The sequence below is a fragment of the Podarcis filfolensis genome (genome assembly GCF_964270895.1).
Source record: "Podarcis filfolensis genome assembly, chromosome: 12".
NCBI lineage: Eukaryota > Metazoa > Chordata > Lepidosauria > Squamata > Lacertidae > Podarcis > Podarcis filfolensis.
In genome coordinates this window covers 3,425,502-3,441,887 of record NC_139614.1, presented here as the reverse complement: position 1 = coordinate 3,441,887, position 16,386 = coordinate 3,425,502, and the positions used below count along the sequence as shown (strand labels likewise).

Sequence of the window (16,386 nt, the reverse complement as noted above, 5' to 3'; positions counted from 1 at the left end):
ATGAGCGCCGCAACCCCAGAGTTGTCTGTGACTGGACCTAATGGTCAGGGATCCCTTTACCTTTTAATGTGGGAAAAGACATACAGGCAGCAACCATTTTAGGTGTGTCCAAATGACAAGCAGGTCCTTTTGGACCTGGAAGAGGGATGGAACGGGGACAGAAAGGAATGGAACCCGCACATGAAATGGCCATTGCCTGTATTAAATGCATATTCTTTGGGCCCTTTATTAAAAGACAAGCCTACCCTTCTGTAAATAACCAGACTTTGGAGTCTAGCAGCTCACAAGGCTCTTAAAAACAGTTACATGATTTACTATTTCAGACAAGAGAGTTTGGGGGAAGGGGGTTGCCTGTATGAGTCATACATATTCTGGAAAAGGTCATTAGAGTTGACACATTTGCAGTCATGAAAGCTTTGTTTTCCCCTCCTGCTTTTCGTATCCAGAGTGCCTATCGAGTGTTTACCAACAGCACCTGCTTAAAGCATATGATTCTAAAGATCCGCAGAGATGCTCGGAATTTTGAGCGGTATCAGCACAACAGGGACCTGGTAAATTTCATCAACATGTTTGCTGACACACGGCTGGAGCTTCCCCGCGGCTGGGAGATCAAAACTGATCAACAAGGCAAGGTACAATAATTTATACAATATTGAGTTCTCTGCAAATTTATCTGACTTATTTTATGAGGTTGACCAAGAATGCCCAAGGTGTTAAAATGTATTAGCTTTGAAGTTTGTGCCTTATTTTCAGATGTCTCCTTCTGAGTCATTCAGTGGCATGCACATTAATAGGCTAAGTATATGAATTTGGGGACCTGAATACATTTACAGGACACAACTGCCAGTGCTGGCTGTCTACAGGCAATCAGGCCGCTGAGCAGTCACAGAGGACAAGTGGACCACAAGCACCTCAGTCTGTGGAGGTAATCCAAAGGGCTACAATAAATGTGATACTGTGTACCCCTGTAAGCCCCTGCGTGTGCTTCTAATAGAGAAGTTCACCTTCCCCATTGGGGTAGAAAAACAGCTAACACATAAATCACAAGCCACAGCACAAAGCTAGAAGAAGAAACGCAGCATATAATAGAACGCAAATGGCTACACGTAACTTGCTACACGTAACACAGGTTCCCAGCGCACACAGGGGCTTTTGCAACAATGCAACGGCCATGGGTGGGAATCAAAGCTGCTTGCAAGTGCAACAGCTTGAGATGTCCTTTTATGCATATGATTGGTCTAACAACTTGAATGAGGTAATGATGTATATGACTGGTGGAAACTGAAATGCTTTGTAAAAACTTATGTATACCCCCTCTTGCCACTAGGAGGGGGTCCAGACTTTGCGGAACATATCCCACTGGATCAATAAATTGCTGGACTTTATCTCTTCCCGGTTCCTGGGTCTTATTGACAAGAGACTTAGGGGGTTTTATAGGGTTTGACCCCTTGCAGCAAGTCCACACCTGAACATCTAATTGTTCAAATGGAAGAGCCAGGCAAGATGCCTTAGAGGACCATGCAGAATCCTGCTGAATACATTGTTTACTCTGGTTGCTTTATCAGTATTATAATCATTGTTCTTTTTCAACATTATTTTATTACAGTCCTTCTTTGTTGACCACAACAGCCGTGCTACTACTTTCATTGATCCCAGGATCCCACTTCAAAATGGCCGCCTACCCAATCATTTGACTCACAGACAGCATCTTCAGCGACTCCGCAGCTACAGTGCTGGAGAGGTATGTTTTCTTGCTCTAATTCATTAGGATTTCTGGATAAATGGGTATATTCACAGCAAAGCAATTTCTTCGCATTCACCTTGCTAGCTTTATATTTTGTAGGAAGTAGCTGGATATATAATAAATTATTATTATATTGTGGCCTGAAACCTGGGAGAGAGACTGATGATGAATTAGAATCCAGATACATATACCCTATTAACTGAACCCCCATTCAGCCCATTCAATATTTGGTAGATACCAGGAGCAGGCTATACTCACCTTGACACGGTCTAGTAAGAAAAGAAAAATTCCAGAAGATTAAATGTTACGGATTAAGCCATATTGGGGAGGGGGCAAGAAGGCATATCGTAGTGATAAAGAAAGACAGAGCTTGCCCAGCTATGAGTTGCCAGTGTGGTACAAAAAATAAATGACCTTATAAACAGCTGCAGATATTAGCTTCAGCACAGCTATCAATACCTCTTGCGGCCTTCATATCTTGTAAAGTGATTAGAACAGATTTATATCTGCTTGTTTCCAAGCAATTCATTTGCTGGCTGTCAACAGCAGATTGTATCTTGGCTGTGAGCCCTGGAAGACTTGCTCCCTGCCTTGCAGGCCTTTCCCACGAGGCCTGGGAAGGAGGGGCCCTGACTGACTCCAGCTACAAAAGCTGAGGCTGTTGAACAGACTCTGGGACTGCGGTATAGTTTAAGAGTTTTTTGGGGGTGGGGGGTTGCGGGGTGAGTTGTTGCTATTATTGATTTTTTTGTATCTTTACTTTTAGATCTTCTTATGATTTATGTGGCAATTGTTTAATTTGGTTGTGTACCTTTTGATGTTTTATTTATTGTTTATGACTACTTTTGTTATGTTTGTAATGTACTTTTTTCCCATGTTCTAAGCCGCCTTGAGCATGGAAAGGCAGCATACAAATAAAATGATGCATGTTTTTATTTGCAGCTGCCTGTCTTTAGGGTTGGTGCTGACAGTCCACAGATTATACCGTTGCCTGGGTTTTCTGTAGAATGCACAACTTCAGGGTGTGGGTCCTTCTGTCATTCACAGAACACAAAGCACAGGCCTTGGTGGGAACACTAACCGTTCTGGCCTGGAGTCCCTGGGCATAGTAGCTGGATGGGCCATAAGACAGCTCAAACGAAGTAGGAGCAGCTAATTAAGGAAGGCCTTGGGGCCAGAAAAACAGACTCCTTGGTACCTCGGGGCTTTTTGGGTGAGGGAGTCTCTTAGACCCATCCTTCTGACACATGCTCAGCGTCAGCCTTCATTGCAGCACGCAGTTCTCCAACATTTCTTAGAAGCCGGGGTTCACTAATTCTTCTTTCCTTTGTGTATTATTCCCCCTGTCCCAAATAGCAAAGAAATATTATGGCTGGAGGCTGGGATCTTACCTTTTACCAGCTTTGTCGTCTTTGTTGTTCAGGTGAACTATCTGCTTTGTGGATGGGTTTTGTTCTGCAATCTTTCTGTGACAATTTTCATGTTGGTTTGTTAAGTGCTTAAATCTATCTAAACACAATAGGAATAACTCTACTGAGACTGATATAATGGTGCCTATCACAGACAAAAGAGAGGGAATCAAAAGCAGGCAGTTTCCTTTCTTAGCAGACAGTACACAGCGTGTTTATATTTTAAATAGTAGGCAACATCTTTTTAAAATTCTCTCATACGTTGCTATATTGGCTGGTTCCTCATTACCTATATGCTACATGTATGTTCTTCTTTTCAGAAGTGATTTGTCACATTTAGCTACTTTTTATAAATAGATAATTAAAAAGAGCTGGTGCTTTACTGTGATACAGAGATTGAATAGGTACACCTGAAACCTTGAATTTAACGCCAACTCCTTGAATATGCGCATTTTCTTATTGCAATAATGCTCAAATGCCATAGATAATTATTAATATTTTTGATTTTGAAAAATCAGCTATCTGAGGCTGAAAACCTGCACACAGAATGAGTGGCCCTGATCCAAATGGGAAGTCCATAGCTATTGAGGCTGCATACATCCTCTTCAGAAAGCAGTCATACTTAAACAGCCGTTGGCAAGGAGGGAGGAGCAGCTAAATTCAGCCCCTCTTCCTTTACCTCCCAACAGATGTTTGGTGAGATTACAGTTCTTTGAAAAGAATGTACTGCATACAGTCTTGTCTACTGGATAAAGGATAAGAGTTGAATGCCTGGTTGTTATGTATGTAGGGAACACATGCAAATTGTGTCTGCCTGGATTAGCATATGACTGGGATTTATGGACAAGTAAAGCATAAGAACATAAGAAGAACCTGCTAGATCAGGCCAGTAGCCCATCTAGTCCAGCGTCTTCTTCTCACAGATGCCTGTGAGAAACCCACAAGCAGGACCTGAGCAGAAAGAGCGTATGCCTGTCTTGTGGCAGATCGTAGGCCTCATGGCTAGGAGCCACTGATGTGTACAGTGCAGGAGTGCAGCTAAACTCCGGTCATTAGTAACATTATCTTTCAATTAATAACATAATGGTACTCTTCATGTTTTTCAAATCCTATTTCAGAACTGAGGTTGATAACCATCAAACACTTTTTCCTGTTCTACCTATAGTCCAACAGATAAACATTACTTGCCTGTATATACACACAGAGAGAAAAACACCAACAACTATTTATGAAATCACACAGAGTATTTTACTAGCAACCCCTCAGTCAGTAGAGTGTGAGACTCTTAATCTCAGGGCAAATCGCACCTCCCTCCCCCACACCTTGGGCAAAAGATTGTACAGGGTTGGACTAGATGATCCTTGTGGTCCCTTCCAACACTACTACAATTCTATGGTTCTATCCCTCTAGGCATCAGAGGTCTCTCGAAACAGAGGAGTTTCTCTGTTGACGAGGCCAGGCAACAGTCTTGTAACCGCAATTCGAAATCAGCACCATCATGAGTCTTTACCTCTGGGTATGTATGGTTGCTTTTCAATGAGTTTACATTGTAGCTCTTTATAAATCTCTCACCACAGGAGGAAAACAGCATCGTGTGTATTTTTTGTGTATTCTTGCTTTTTCATTGTGATCCTTTGCAGAGAAAGAGAGGGTGAATGGCTGAAACAAGTCTCTCAGCTCCATTGGAGTGGGTGGGTGCTTCACATCTAGGTTTGCAGAGCAAAAGCAGTGGGCAGGAGAAGGATTAAGTCCCCCCTCCTGCCTGCTGCTTTTCCCCTTCAAATCATAGCTTCCCTCCTTCTTTGTTGCAGCTTTTCAGCATTCACTCAGGTTCCTAGCCCTACACCTTTTGGTGAGCGTTTCCTTCAGCCCTTTATATGCAAGTCACTTCAAACACATGATGAAGTGGGATAGAAGGGCTTTGAATAAATAAACTGCTCCCTTAGGTGAGGTAGCCTGGACGGCTCTAGGAATTTCCAGGCGTATTTTAAAACCCACCTCCCAAAAAGCAGGCCTTCTTCAGCTGAGCTTTCATTGGCTTGTATCTCTCCACTCCTTTACCTGTTAAACCTGCTTTCCTTCCCCAAGGAGAAGAGCGAAAGCTTGCAGGAGGGAAGAGTTCCCTGAAGCCTAGAAATTGCCAAGGGACTGCCTGGTGGGTGGCAAATGATGTCAAAAGCATCATTTATTTACACAAGGGAATCCTAGGTTGGATTATAAATCCCTTATTTCCTGGGCAGAAAATGGGATGTACAGTGTCTTTTGCATCCATATGTATGGGCATTCTGGAGTATTCCTATAGGGAGTATTCCTATATGCACTAGGAAGCAACTATTCTATTACAGTGATATATATGTATCTATATTGTACATGTGTACGTGAAGGAGCGTCTCCACCCCTGTCATTCAGCCCAGACACTGATGTCCAGCTCTGAGGGCGGTCTGGCGGTTCCCTTGCTGCGAGAGATTAAGCTTGGTAGTCTCACCCACCCTGTGGAATGCCTTCCTGGCAGATGTCAAAGAGATAAACAACCATATAATTTTTTGTAGACTTTTGAAGGCAGCCTTGCTTCAGGAAGTTTTTAATGTTTAATGTTTTATTATGCTTTTGTATATGCTGGAAGCTGCCCAGAGTGGATGGGGCAACCCAGTCAGATGGGTGGGGTGATGGTGGTGGTGGTGGTGTGTGTGTGTGGGTGTGTGTTCTCCCCAGAATCCTGGTAAGCTGTGTATCTTTTAGAATAGGTTTCATTATTTGTTAAACAAAATTTATCTACTTACTTTACATGTTACCTTTTCTACCAAGGCACCCAAGTGCTTTAATGTTTAAAAATGCTAAAACAACAGTATAAGTCTTTAACTGAAATTTCCATAATGTTTGTGTTCTTTCCTCCTGATCCAGCATACAATGATAAAATTGTTGCATTTCTACGCCAGCCCAACATCTTTGAAATGCTGCAGGAGCGTCAGCCAAGTTTGGCAAGAAATCATGCACTCAGGTACAGCTTTCTGTAGTTAAATTATTTCATACTTTTGCTGCATGTAAAATGCGAGGACCCATAGATTGGTGGTAGAATGGGCTTTACGTGCACAAGGTCACAGATTCATTCACTGGCGTCTCCAGTTTAAGCGAGATCTCTGGTATATATAAAGAATCTATATGGAGAATATTGTTGACTACTAATACAGATATTTTAGCGGCAAAGCATTATGTGCTGAAAAGCAGATTGTAAGCAATGCTTATAACAGCAGAATAACCCCCAGTCATGCATAGTCTAATAAACCTCTTGTACCGGTGTATAAATATAATCAAAAAACCCTGGATACTTGAGTCACAACCTGGATAGTTGAGCCAAACACAGCCCAACAGCCACATATTATGGTTGGGGCAAGGTGATTAATTATTATCATTTTTATTATTTATTAAATTTCTATACCACCTTTCATCCGAGGATCACAGGGCTGTTTACTGTATAAAAACAGAAAATACATAAAATAAAAACAAAACAGTAACTCCCCCCCCCAAGTTTAAAAGGCCATATATTGTTGAATTAGCCAAAGGACTGGGGAAAGAGAAGTGGTTTGCCTGGCAGCTTCAATCTGTTGGCTCTTATCCAGTCCATTACTGAGGCAAGAAAATGGTCCAGCACATCCGGTGCCACAGATGCAGATGAAAAGGAAACGTAGAGCTTTGTTGTCAACATATTGCTGACAACATACTCCAACAACCCAGATGACTCTACTCAGTGTTTCATGAAGATGTTGAACAGATAGAGTTGAGCACTGTAGAACCCCACATTGAAGGCTCCATGGGGCTGAAAAGCACCCCCCAAGCATCACCCTCTGGAAACGACCATCCAAGTAGGACCAGAACCACCACAAAAGGGTGCCACCTGCCCCTCACTCACAGCCGCTCCAGAAGGATGCTGTGGTTGATGGTATTGAAAGCCATTGAGAAGTTGATGAGAATTAACAAGGACACATTTTCCCTGTCTCTCTCCTGACATAGAACATCCTACAGGGCAACCAAAGCAGTTTCTGTGCCAAAACTGGGCCTAAGCTTCCAACTGAAATGGATCTAGAAAATCAGTTTCCTCCAATAGAACCTTAACACACACACAACCTCAGAAACTCCATTGTTGCAGTCCTAGACAGGCAGCAAAAGCAGGAGGTTTATTGAATGGGCTCTCACAGACACATGGTGGAATGAATTGGGATTTTCAGGGAGACCCTGAGCTGATGGAAGTAGCATTACTTAACTGTCACCTGTCAAGAATGTTAATTTTTGCAAACTCCACTGTGGTCTGGGCTATCAATAAATTCTGTTTTATTACAAATGTAACAGAGAATATCCAGATTTTTGTAGTGAGATTTTTTCCCACCCCTGCCCAATTTCCTTCACCCACCATTCTCTCAATTTTTTTCTAGCCTTGCTTGCCAATTTGTCTTATTTAGTTCTGTAAACTAGTCAAAAGAGACTTTACTTTGGCTCCAGCAACAGAAATCTTCTGACTAAAATATACAAGTCAATAATTCCTGCTGTATTTAAAATGAACATTTCTGTAGGCACCATCAAATTATTCCAGTTTGGTTTTTTAAAAACAACAACACCCTAACCTAAGTAATAGTTCTCCCTTCCTCAGAGAAGTAAAAACCCTTGTATCTTCTTTTTAGCAGTGAACAGATTTGACTATTACAAGGCTGAGACAGCCTAGGAGGTGTGTAATGGGATTTGTAACATGATCCATTCATCTTTAGGTCATTTTCTTCAACTCGCATCTTAGGTCACTGGTGGTTGTCCAGCACACTGGTTTTAATAAAAAATTCCCACTGGCTTTTTCTTCCATGGTATACAACACATTAATCCTGAATTGCATAAAACGAAGGACTCTGGGTGACTCATGCCAAGCTTATTCTTTCACTTGACATGGTTCCACTGAATTTGCTCCCTTCTCTAAGCCAAATCGCTTGCTAGACAAAAGTGAGCATCTCAAAATAAACCTTAGTTCCAGTTCAAAGTATTCCAAGGAGGGGGTGATTGGCAGCAGAAAAACAACAGGGAATTATGCTTTGCCTTTCTCCCACTCACTGCTCTTCCACTAGCTCATCCCCTCCCCCGCCACCATGGGGGGAAATGTATGTTAGACCCTTGTATCTGAGATAAACAAAGGTCTAGAAACCCAGTAGGAGTAAAAACTGTCGGAAGAGGGAGAGCTCTTGCAGGAGAGTTAGGCACCCTCTCTCTCCAATGCCAACTGCTTTTCCTCTGCAAATCACTCTTCCTATTTTAGAACAGGGAAACTGGCTGCTAAGCTAACATTACATGCAATTGCAACATTAAAAGGTGGGCCCTTGGTGATTGCTATTTTGGATACACAATTTTGCTTCAGAAAAAGAAATGAGCCTTATCATCCCCTTGAGATTGCCAGGCTACAGGTGGCAGAGAAGGGGGAAAGCCATGACACACAGAAATATGCCTACTTTCCCCCATTTCTGTGCCCTCCTGTGTCTCCCTGCCACCACCAGTACTGTGAAATTCCATACACGACTTCCAGGTTTTACAAAGCCTTCTACTCCTGTTGCCCCTTCTTACCTTTTCCTCAAGTAACTTTCTTTTTCCTTTACACTTCCTTCAGATTCTTCTTTTTCAACCCCTTTCTCACTCTGTACCTCCTCTTTAGCCTCTGAGCATCTTGCCTCCTTACTTCCTTGGGTTTCCTCCCCATTCTTCAGCCTTCTTTGAAAGGTTTCTCACATTTATCTCTAATGCTCACATGAGGTTTTAATTTCAGTCAATCTGACATCATTCCCTTCTCTGACACATTCTGGACTGCAAAGAAAATCCAATGGAATATAAATTGATTTGACTCAAGACATTGATTATAGGATTCAGATTATTTCTCAGCACTAGCTATTTTTATATTGGCTTTTTGAAGAGAAACAGAATTGGTGTTGCAGAAACGAGGTACACCTATGTTTTCCTTAGTCCCATTGCAACTTCCTTCTGTGCTGTTCACTTTACAGGGAAAAGATCCACTACATTCGGACAGAAGGTACACATGGGCTTGAGAAGTTGTCCTGTGATGCAGATTTAGTAATACTACTGAGGTAATAAAATTGGCAATAACTGTATACTTTTCATCCTGCTTCTAAGCAGTCACTTCTAGCTGCTTCCCAGCAAGACACACCCCTAATCCGGGGGAATTTCTATGCATGTATCAAGCACAATTGAGAGAATATCAATGCTGAGTTCCTTGTAAGAGAGGCAAGAACATCTCTAGAATTAATGCAACTTGTAAATTGGCTTTTAAAAAATCTAGATCTACCTCAGATAAAATGAAAATATTGGCAAGAGTATGTCTGTATTTCATACTTCTAGGTTATTGTAGCCAATATTAGTCATACTCTGAGCAGTGCCGTTGAAACAAATAACATCTACTCTGAGTATTACTCAGTTGGCTATCAACTGATGTCCTCCTTTGATAGTTTTCTGATATAAAAAGGCTTCTCTTGTCCAGTTTTTAGACCTAGGTATGGGGCAGCCTGGAGCCTATGCCCAACTCACAGAAAAGGATAGACTGAAAAAGCTAGGTCTAAGGGAACCTCAATCATCTCATGACAATTCAGGGAATGGGGCTCGGGCATTAGTTATCGTTTGCAGAGCTGAGTAGGAGGAGGAAGAGTGGCAGCACAGACACTTTAGAACTCCCTGCCTACTGATATCAAGGAAGGTGTTTTCACTGTATTCTTTTTGACGCCTGCTGAAGACATTCTTATTTGGTTTAGAAAGTTTGTATGCGTTTTAATCTGTATTAGCCTATTTTATTGTGGTTTTAACTGTATTTTTTAAATTGTATTTGTAATTTTTTTAAGTGATAATTTTATTGTTTAATCTTTTTTGAGGCTATTTCCTACAGATTGCGGTTGAATCCTGACAAGACAGAAGTACTGTTTTGAGGGGACAGGGGGTGGGCAGCTGTGGGGGATTCCATGGTCCTGAATGGGGTAACCATGCCCCTGAAGGACCAGATGTGCAGCCTGGGAGTCATTTTGGACTCACAGTTGTCCATGGAAGCGCAGGTCAATTCTGTGTCCAGGGCAGCTGTCTGCCAGCTCCATCTGCTACACAGGCTGAGACCCTACCTGCCCACGGACTGTCTCGCCAGAGTGGTCTGCTTGTTTTGGGGGAGTGACTGCTCAGGGCTGGAGGGGATTTGAAACTCTAACAACAGATTTTAATCAATAGAATGTTCCCTATTAAAACGTAACAAAGTGGTGGACAAATTAATTATTGTAGTTCACAGATTCCCCAAACTGCATATTTGTGTGCATTTGTCACATGCAAATGAACCAAGCTTCTCCTATTTCTCACCTTGTCAGCCTTTTTGAAGAAGACGTTATGTCTTACATCCCTCTTCAAGCAGCTTTCCATCCTGGCTACAGTTTTTCTCCTCGCTGTTCACCCTGCTCATCACCTCAGAATTCTCCAGGTACAGCACGGGGAGATAATATTATCTGGTCAGATGCTTGTTTCTTGTTTCTCAAAATGTTTTGTGTGATAGAAGAAAGGGGAGGGGGCTACCATGTTGTCTCCCCCTCCCCTTAAGTGGCTATATTTTTATTTCAAGATATGTTGATAGAATTATGTAAACAGAGAATAAAAGTACTTTTGAAGCAATGGAGTGGGGGAGATTCAGCGGGCATTCCATGCATGTGTCCCTTTGGGTGCAAAAAAGCAGATATCCCACCCACCCACCCACACACTTTATATCTCTACAGGGCAGATACATGAACGATAAATGTACTGCACCCCTCCCCAACCACATCTAGTTTGGCCCTAAAAATCTTAAGGAAACTAACATGGTGAGTATTCTGATGGAAAGAAATCCTTTTGAAGCCCTCCAACAGTCGCACATGCTCCCCTAGGCAATTGCGTGTCAGCTTCCAAACATTTGAAACAGGCCATATGTTGTCCCTGTGAAATAAATGTGTAAGGTGCCTTAGCAAATGTTCGTTGAAAACATTGCTTGTATGAAGCTGCAACGCTTCTTTAAATGCCGTCTTCTGTTTTCCCCTCCTAAGGCTTGCAGCGGGCCAGTGCAAGAGCCCCCTCTCCGTACAGGAGAGATTTTGAAGCCAAGCTTCGCAACTTTTACCGAAAACTAGAAGCCAAAGGATTTGGTCAGGGACCAGGTAAAATTAAGTAAGTGTGTGTTATTGAACCCTTTCTATTATTTTCCTGAGGACAAGTAAAAAGGGGGGAGGGGGCCCTGTTGGGAATGTTTACAGTTTAAATGGCAGAGACAAATCAAGAACAGGAAACAAAGGAAAGCGCAAAATATGCAGCTTATGATCTTTGAGCATTCAGGATGGGTAGGTTGGGGCATAGGAAGCAAGAAAAATCTCCCACTCATCATGTGTCATCTAGGGGGGAATGCTAGTGGTGTGTTAATGGTATGTTGGTGATTTGTGGTCCATTGTTCTGAACGTAGGCAGGTCCTGATCACAAGAGATCACAGAGCCACTAGTTAACTGGGGTGAGGAAAGCAGGGAGGGCTTTCTAGCCCAACATACCAGACATCCTTCTTCCCTGGACAGTCCTGTTTCTGGCAATTGTGCAGCTGAAGCACATGTGCTAAAAGAAAATGCTGCTGCTGCTGCTGCCTTTTACTCAAAACATTCACTCAAAATTGTGCAACCGGGCAAGATTTCTAATCCATAAAAAGTCTAATAACAAGTCCAGAAGTTAAATACATGTTGTATATAGATGCTATGTATGTTGACTTTCATCGCTGATACTTGGGCCAAACTAAAACCTACACGTAAGTAAGGAGAACTGAATGTATTTAAAGCTGTTTCTCCCTGGGAGTAGCTCTATTCATGGAGACAGGATTTTCAGCATAAGAATATAAGAATAGTCTTTCGGATCAGGCTGTTCCCACAGCATCCATTTCTCCCATGCTTTCTAGGCATGGGTCCAAGCAGTTTTCTGTTTGCCCTGCTGCTTTCCCCACGCAAACCCTCTCTTTAATGCTGAATTAGAACAAACATCAATCTGCCGAAAACCTGACTGACGTTTGCTACGATTGAGCAGTAAAGAGAGGGTTTCCCTGGGGGAAAGTGGTGGGACAAGCGAAAGTCTGGATGAACCATCACTGCTCCTGGGGGAGTGAGTTCCACAGTTTTACTATGCAGTGGCAGAGGAAGGGGGGAGGAGCGGTCCGCCCCGGGTGCCATCTCTAAGGGGGGGTGACAAGAAGGCGCCCCGCGGGGGGCTCACACTGCCACTGCCATCATGCCACCACAGCCGCATGTGGAGGATCCTCCGCTCGCAGCTGCAGCGGCGGCGGAGGGATCCCACCGCCATCCGTACGGCACTTGAACAACACTGTCGGCAAACCGCCCTTCAGTGCATGAGCGGCACCACTACATGCTGTGCATGCTACATACGGCGCGCACACACATGCGCAGTACATAGTGGCACACACAGATGCACCAGGGGGGCAGTTTGCCCCGCCCCCAACACCCCGCACCGGGGGCCGGTTAGCCTTCCCTTGCCCCTGTGACTATGCACTGTGTGAAGAAGGACCTTCTTTTATCTCTCCTGAATCTTCCATAGAAGTGGAGGGTCTCCTGCAAGGTGTCAGGCAGTGCTCAATAATAAATACATTTCCAGAGCCCCATAGAGAACACCCTGTTGGGAAAATGCTTATCTGAGTGTTTATTGTTGCTTTAATTTTGATTTTATCTAATTGTTGCATGTCATATGTTCTAATGTAAACAAAGATATATCTCAATGCAACCATGTTAAGCAGTATAAAGATGAAAATGAATAAAAACTATGTTACCAAAAAACAAAATAAAGAAAGCTCTGCTGGGGAGGAATAGTAGTCAAAAGATGATAGGCATGAAAAGATTTAAACTCTCCTTCTCCCCGATTATTCAGTACAAATTGCCCCTCTCAGATCTGCTTTTCCCTATGAGAAAGGAGCTTTTGTGGCTTAAAGACATGCATTGCGGAGTAGTTGATAGTTTGTCTCCCAGCCCCAACACCTTGGCCTTAAGTGTGCCTTTTAGGCACCCACCAGTATTGAAAAGTAAGGCTTTCATAAACCTTTTTATTTCTCAGTATTCCTTTCCATGCTTTCTGAATATTTTGAGATCTGACCTCTATAATTTCTGATGCTGGGCTGTGCAATTCACATTCTGAGTGGTTTGGCAGCAGACTTGCCTATCTATACCCTTTTGCAAGGGATAGTCAGAAATATGCAATGCCTCAGCCTTGAAAGTTCAGGCTGGCTTCTGTCCCAAACCACTTTCATAGCTTTGAAAACTAAACAATTAAATTTAGACGAGTGTCATGGGCAGAATATGCTACCCTGAGCCAGGAGAAGCCCTAATTGCTGATTACTTGCTCATGCCATCTGATCTTGCTATGCAGGTTCAAGGGGAGAATCCAGAAAAGGGTAATGTTCCGTTCCTAAAAGGGCCGCATTGACTGAAATATTATTGAACACTTGAGTGCTTCTATTGAAGGGAAGCTGAAAAGAATGTGAAATTAGACCATTCCAATTCTGTATTTTAAAATAAGCATTTCCTATATATGTCAGATACTTTTCTAAAACCTTTCTCTGTATCTAATACATTTATGAGAATGTTGAAGGTTGTAGGCATACTATAGGACATGTTCAGGCATTGCAATCTGAACATGCAATTGAGAGCCAGTGTGGTGTAGTGGTTGAGAGCGGTAGTCTTGTAATCTGGGGAACCGGGTTCGCGTCTCCGCTCCTCCACCTGCAGCTGCTGGGTGACCTTGGGCCAGTCACACTTCTCTGAAGTCTCTCAGCCCCACTCACCTCACAGAGGGTTTGTTGTGGGGGAGGAAGGGAAAGGAGAATGTTAGCCGCTTTGAGACTCCTTAAAGGGAGTCAAAGGCGGGATATCAAATCCAAACTCTTCTTCTTCTTCTTCTTCTTCTTCAATCTGGGAAGACATTTCAGCTTGATAGGATATGAATATTAAAGAATCTTGCATACCTCTGTTATCAGCTGAAACACTGTACTTATTCTGGAGCCATGGTAGTCTGAAAAGAGCCAGTGTGGTGTAGTGGTTAGAGTGCTGGGAGACCAGGGTTCAAATCCCCACTCGGCCACAAAGTTCACTGAGTGACCTTGACCCCAGTCACTGCCTCTTGGCTTAACCTACCTCCCAGGATTGTTGTTGTGATTAAATAATGGGGGGGGGGGGTACAACCATGTATGCCACCTTGAGCTCCTTGCTCAAAAAAAGGTAGGATGCGAATGCAATAAATAATAAAATCAATATCAGTTGGCTAAAGGCCTCCTTCTACGGTAGGTGCTGGCACAGCCCCTCATAATCAGGTGGGCTAATGAAAAGACCAACATACAAAGCCCATACACCTCAACATTCCTCAGATGAAAATAGGGACATTTCTCAATCCCTCCTTGACCCCCATTCCGCCCACCCCTGAGCATTTCCTATCAGAAGAAGGGGGGGTGTCACCACGACTGCTCAAATGGGACACAGCACACACACCTCCACCATCTTGAGAAAATTCTTTAATCCCAACCCTATTTTATTATTTGGAAGATTTACAAAAAGAAAAACATACACCAATAAATAAAATTTAGAAAGCAGCAGGATTAAATGCAGACACACAAAGCATAAAAAGACTCCTTATGCTCCGCTCTGCTCCCCTTCTTTTCTTAAAAAAAATATATATTTTAGGTTTCAAAAGTTTACAAATTTGATACATATTTCCCCAATTCACATTCATTTCAGATTTGGCTTCCCCTCCACCGCTCCATTGTTTTCCCTTATTTTCTAAAATTGCTGCATATTATGATTATTCTATGTCATATATATTCTCCAGTACATATTTTACTGCTGTACTTCATTCAGATCCGACCTGCGTCTTTACACGTTTACAATAATTCTTTAAATATTCAACAAAGGGTTTCCAGTACTCCTTATAGTCTGCATCTTCTTGATCTCTATTTTTTTATAGATTTGCCAAATAGGCATATTCAGTCAGTTTTGCCTGCCACTCTTCTTTCGCTCTGCTCCCCCTTTCTTCCCACCCTGCACTCTGCCTGCCCCTCAGTGCCAGTGCATCACCCAGGGCTGGGCCTCAGTGGTGGCAGTCTCTGCTTGGCAGCTCTCCTGCAGCCACTATGAGCTGCCCAAGGGAGGAGGCCAGCAGCAGCCATGGAGAGGCCATGGAGAGGCAACGGGATGCTCCCTCACAGCAGCTACTGCCACCATTGCTCAGGAAAAGTGCTGGCTCATCCTCCTCCCCAAGCTCAGCACTGGTAGTGCTGGTAGGGGAATAGGGACATTCTGGCATTGAATCTGAAGCTGGGATGGCTTTCATAACTCCAGGACTGTCCCTGGAAAATTGGGGCACTTGGAGGGTATGGAGTCCCCCCCCCCAATGTCCTCATATGCCAATAAAACTAGGAATGAAACCAGCTGAAAATCTGTTCTGATATTTTGATCCCTGATTCTGATGTTTACAGTTCTATATGTTGCAATTTTTAAAGCCTCTTTAGGACCCAGATGTGGTGAAAAACGGGCCTGACTTTTTAAATATATAACATCAACCCAGGTGTGGTTATTAGCAGCTCTCTGGAGCAAGCACAGCGATACCAGTTTTATTTGGTCGGTGCTGATTTCCCCAAGCAAGCCATACTCGCTTGTGAGCATAATTATACTAACTTTGTGGTATAATTCAAAATGGTCATAGCAGTGTGTCTGCATGTAATTATCTCCAGTAAAGATCCTGAGTAGTATTGATTATTCCCCAAATTAGCATTTAGTATGTGTTTGTGTATGTGTGTGTAATTTGGTAAGCTTACCTTTAACTGTGAACTGAGCTGAATTTCTCCCCCACAATGAATTACCGTATTTTTCGGCCCATAGGGTGCACCTAGTTTCCCCCCCCCGACCCCAGCCCCCAGAACAGGCAGCTCTCCGCAAGCCGTGGGAGAGCTGCGCGAAGCCTGAAGCCTGGGGGGCGCTGAGCTCAGTGTGCCCCCCAGGCTTCGGGGTGCAGGCAGCTCTCCACAAGCCATGGGAGAGCTGCGGGAAGTCGCGCAGCTCTCCCACGGCTTGCGGATAGCTTCCTGAAGCCTGAAGAGCGAGAGGGGTCGGTGCGCACCGACCCCTCTCGCTCTCCAGTCTTCAGCGAAAGCCTGCATTCGCCCCATAGGAC

The 16,386-nt window shown here is 43.4% G+C and overlaps 1 protein-coding gene across 8 annotated transcripts in view; it reads left to right on the top strand.

Annotated features, from left to right (window-relative positions):
• The window catches only part of HECW1 (HECT, C2 and WW domain containing E3 ubiquitin protein ligase 1), a 188,021-nt gene that overhangs the window by 154,144 nt on the left and 17,491 nt on the right, over positions 1-16,386 (top strand). For all 8 annotated transcript variants that reach the window (XM_083577560.1, XM_083577557.1, XM_083577563.1 and 5 more), the window contains 7 exons: positions 447-632; positions 1,607-1,741; positions 4,564-4,669; positions 6,055-6,151; positions 9,177-9,260; positions 10,533-10,642; positions 11,235-11,355. In XM_083577560.1, the coding sequence (XP_083433686.1) occupies positions 447-632; positions 1,607-1,741; positions 4,564-4,669; positions 6,055-6,151; positions 9,177-9,260; positions 10,533-10,642; positions 11,235-11,355 (839 nt within the window). The remainder of the gene's footprint in view (positions 1-446; positions 633-1,606; positions 1,742-4,563; positions 4,670-6,054; positions 6,152-9,176; positions 9,261-10,532; positions 10,643-11,234; positions 11,356-16,386) is intronic.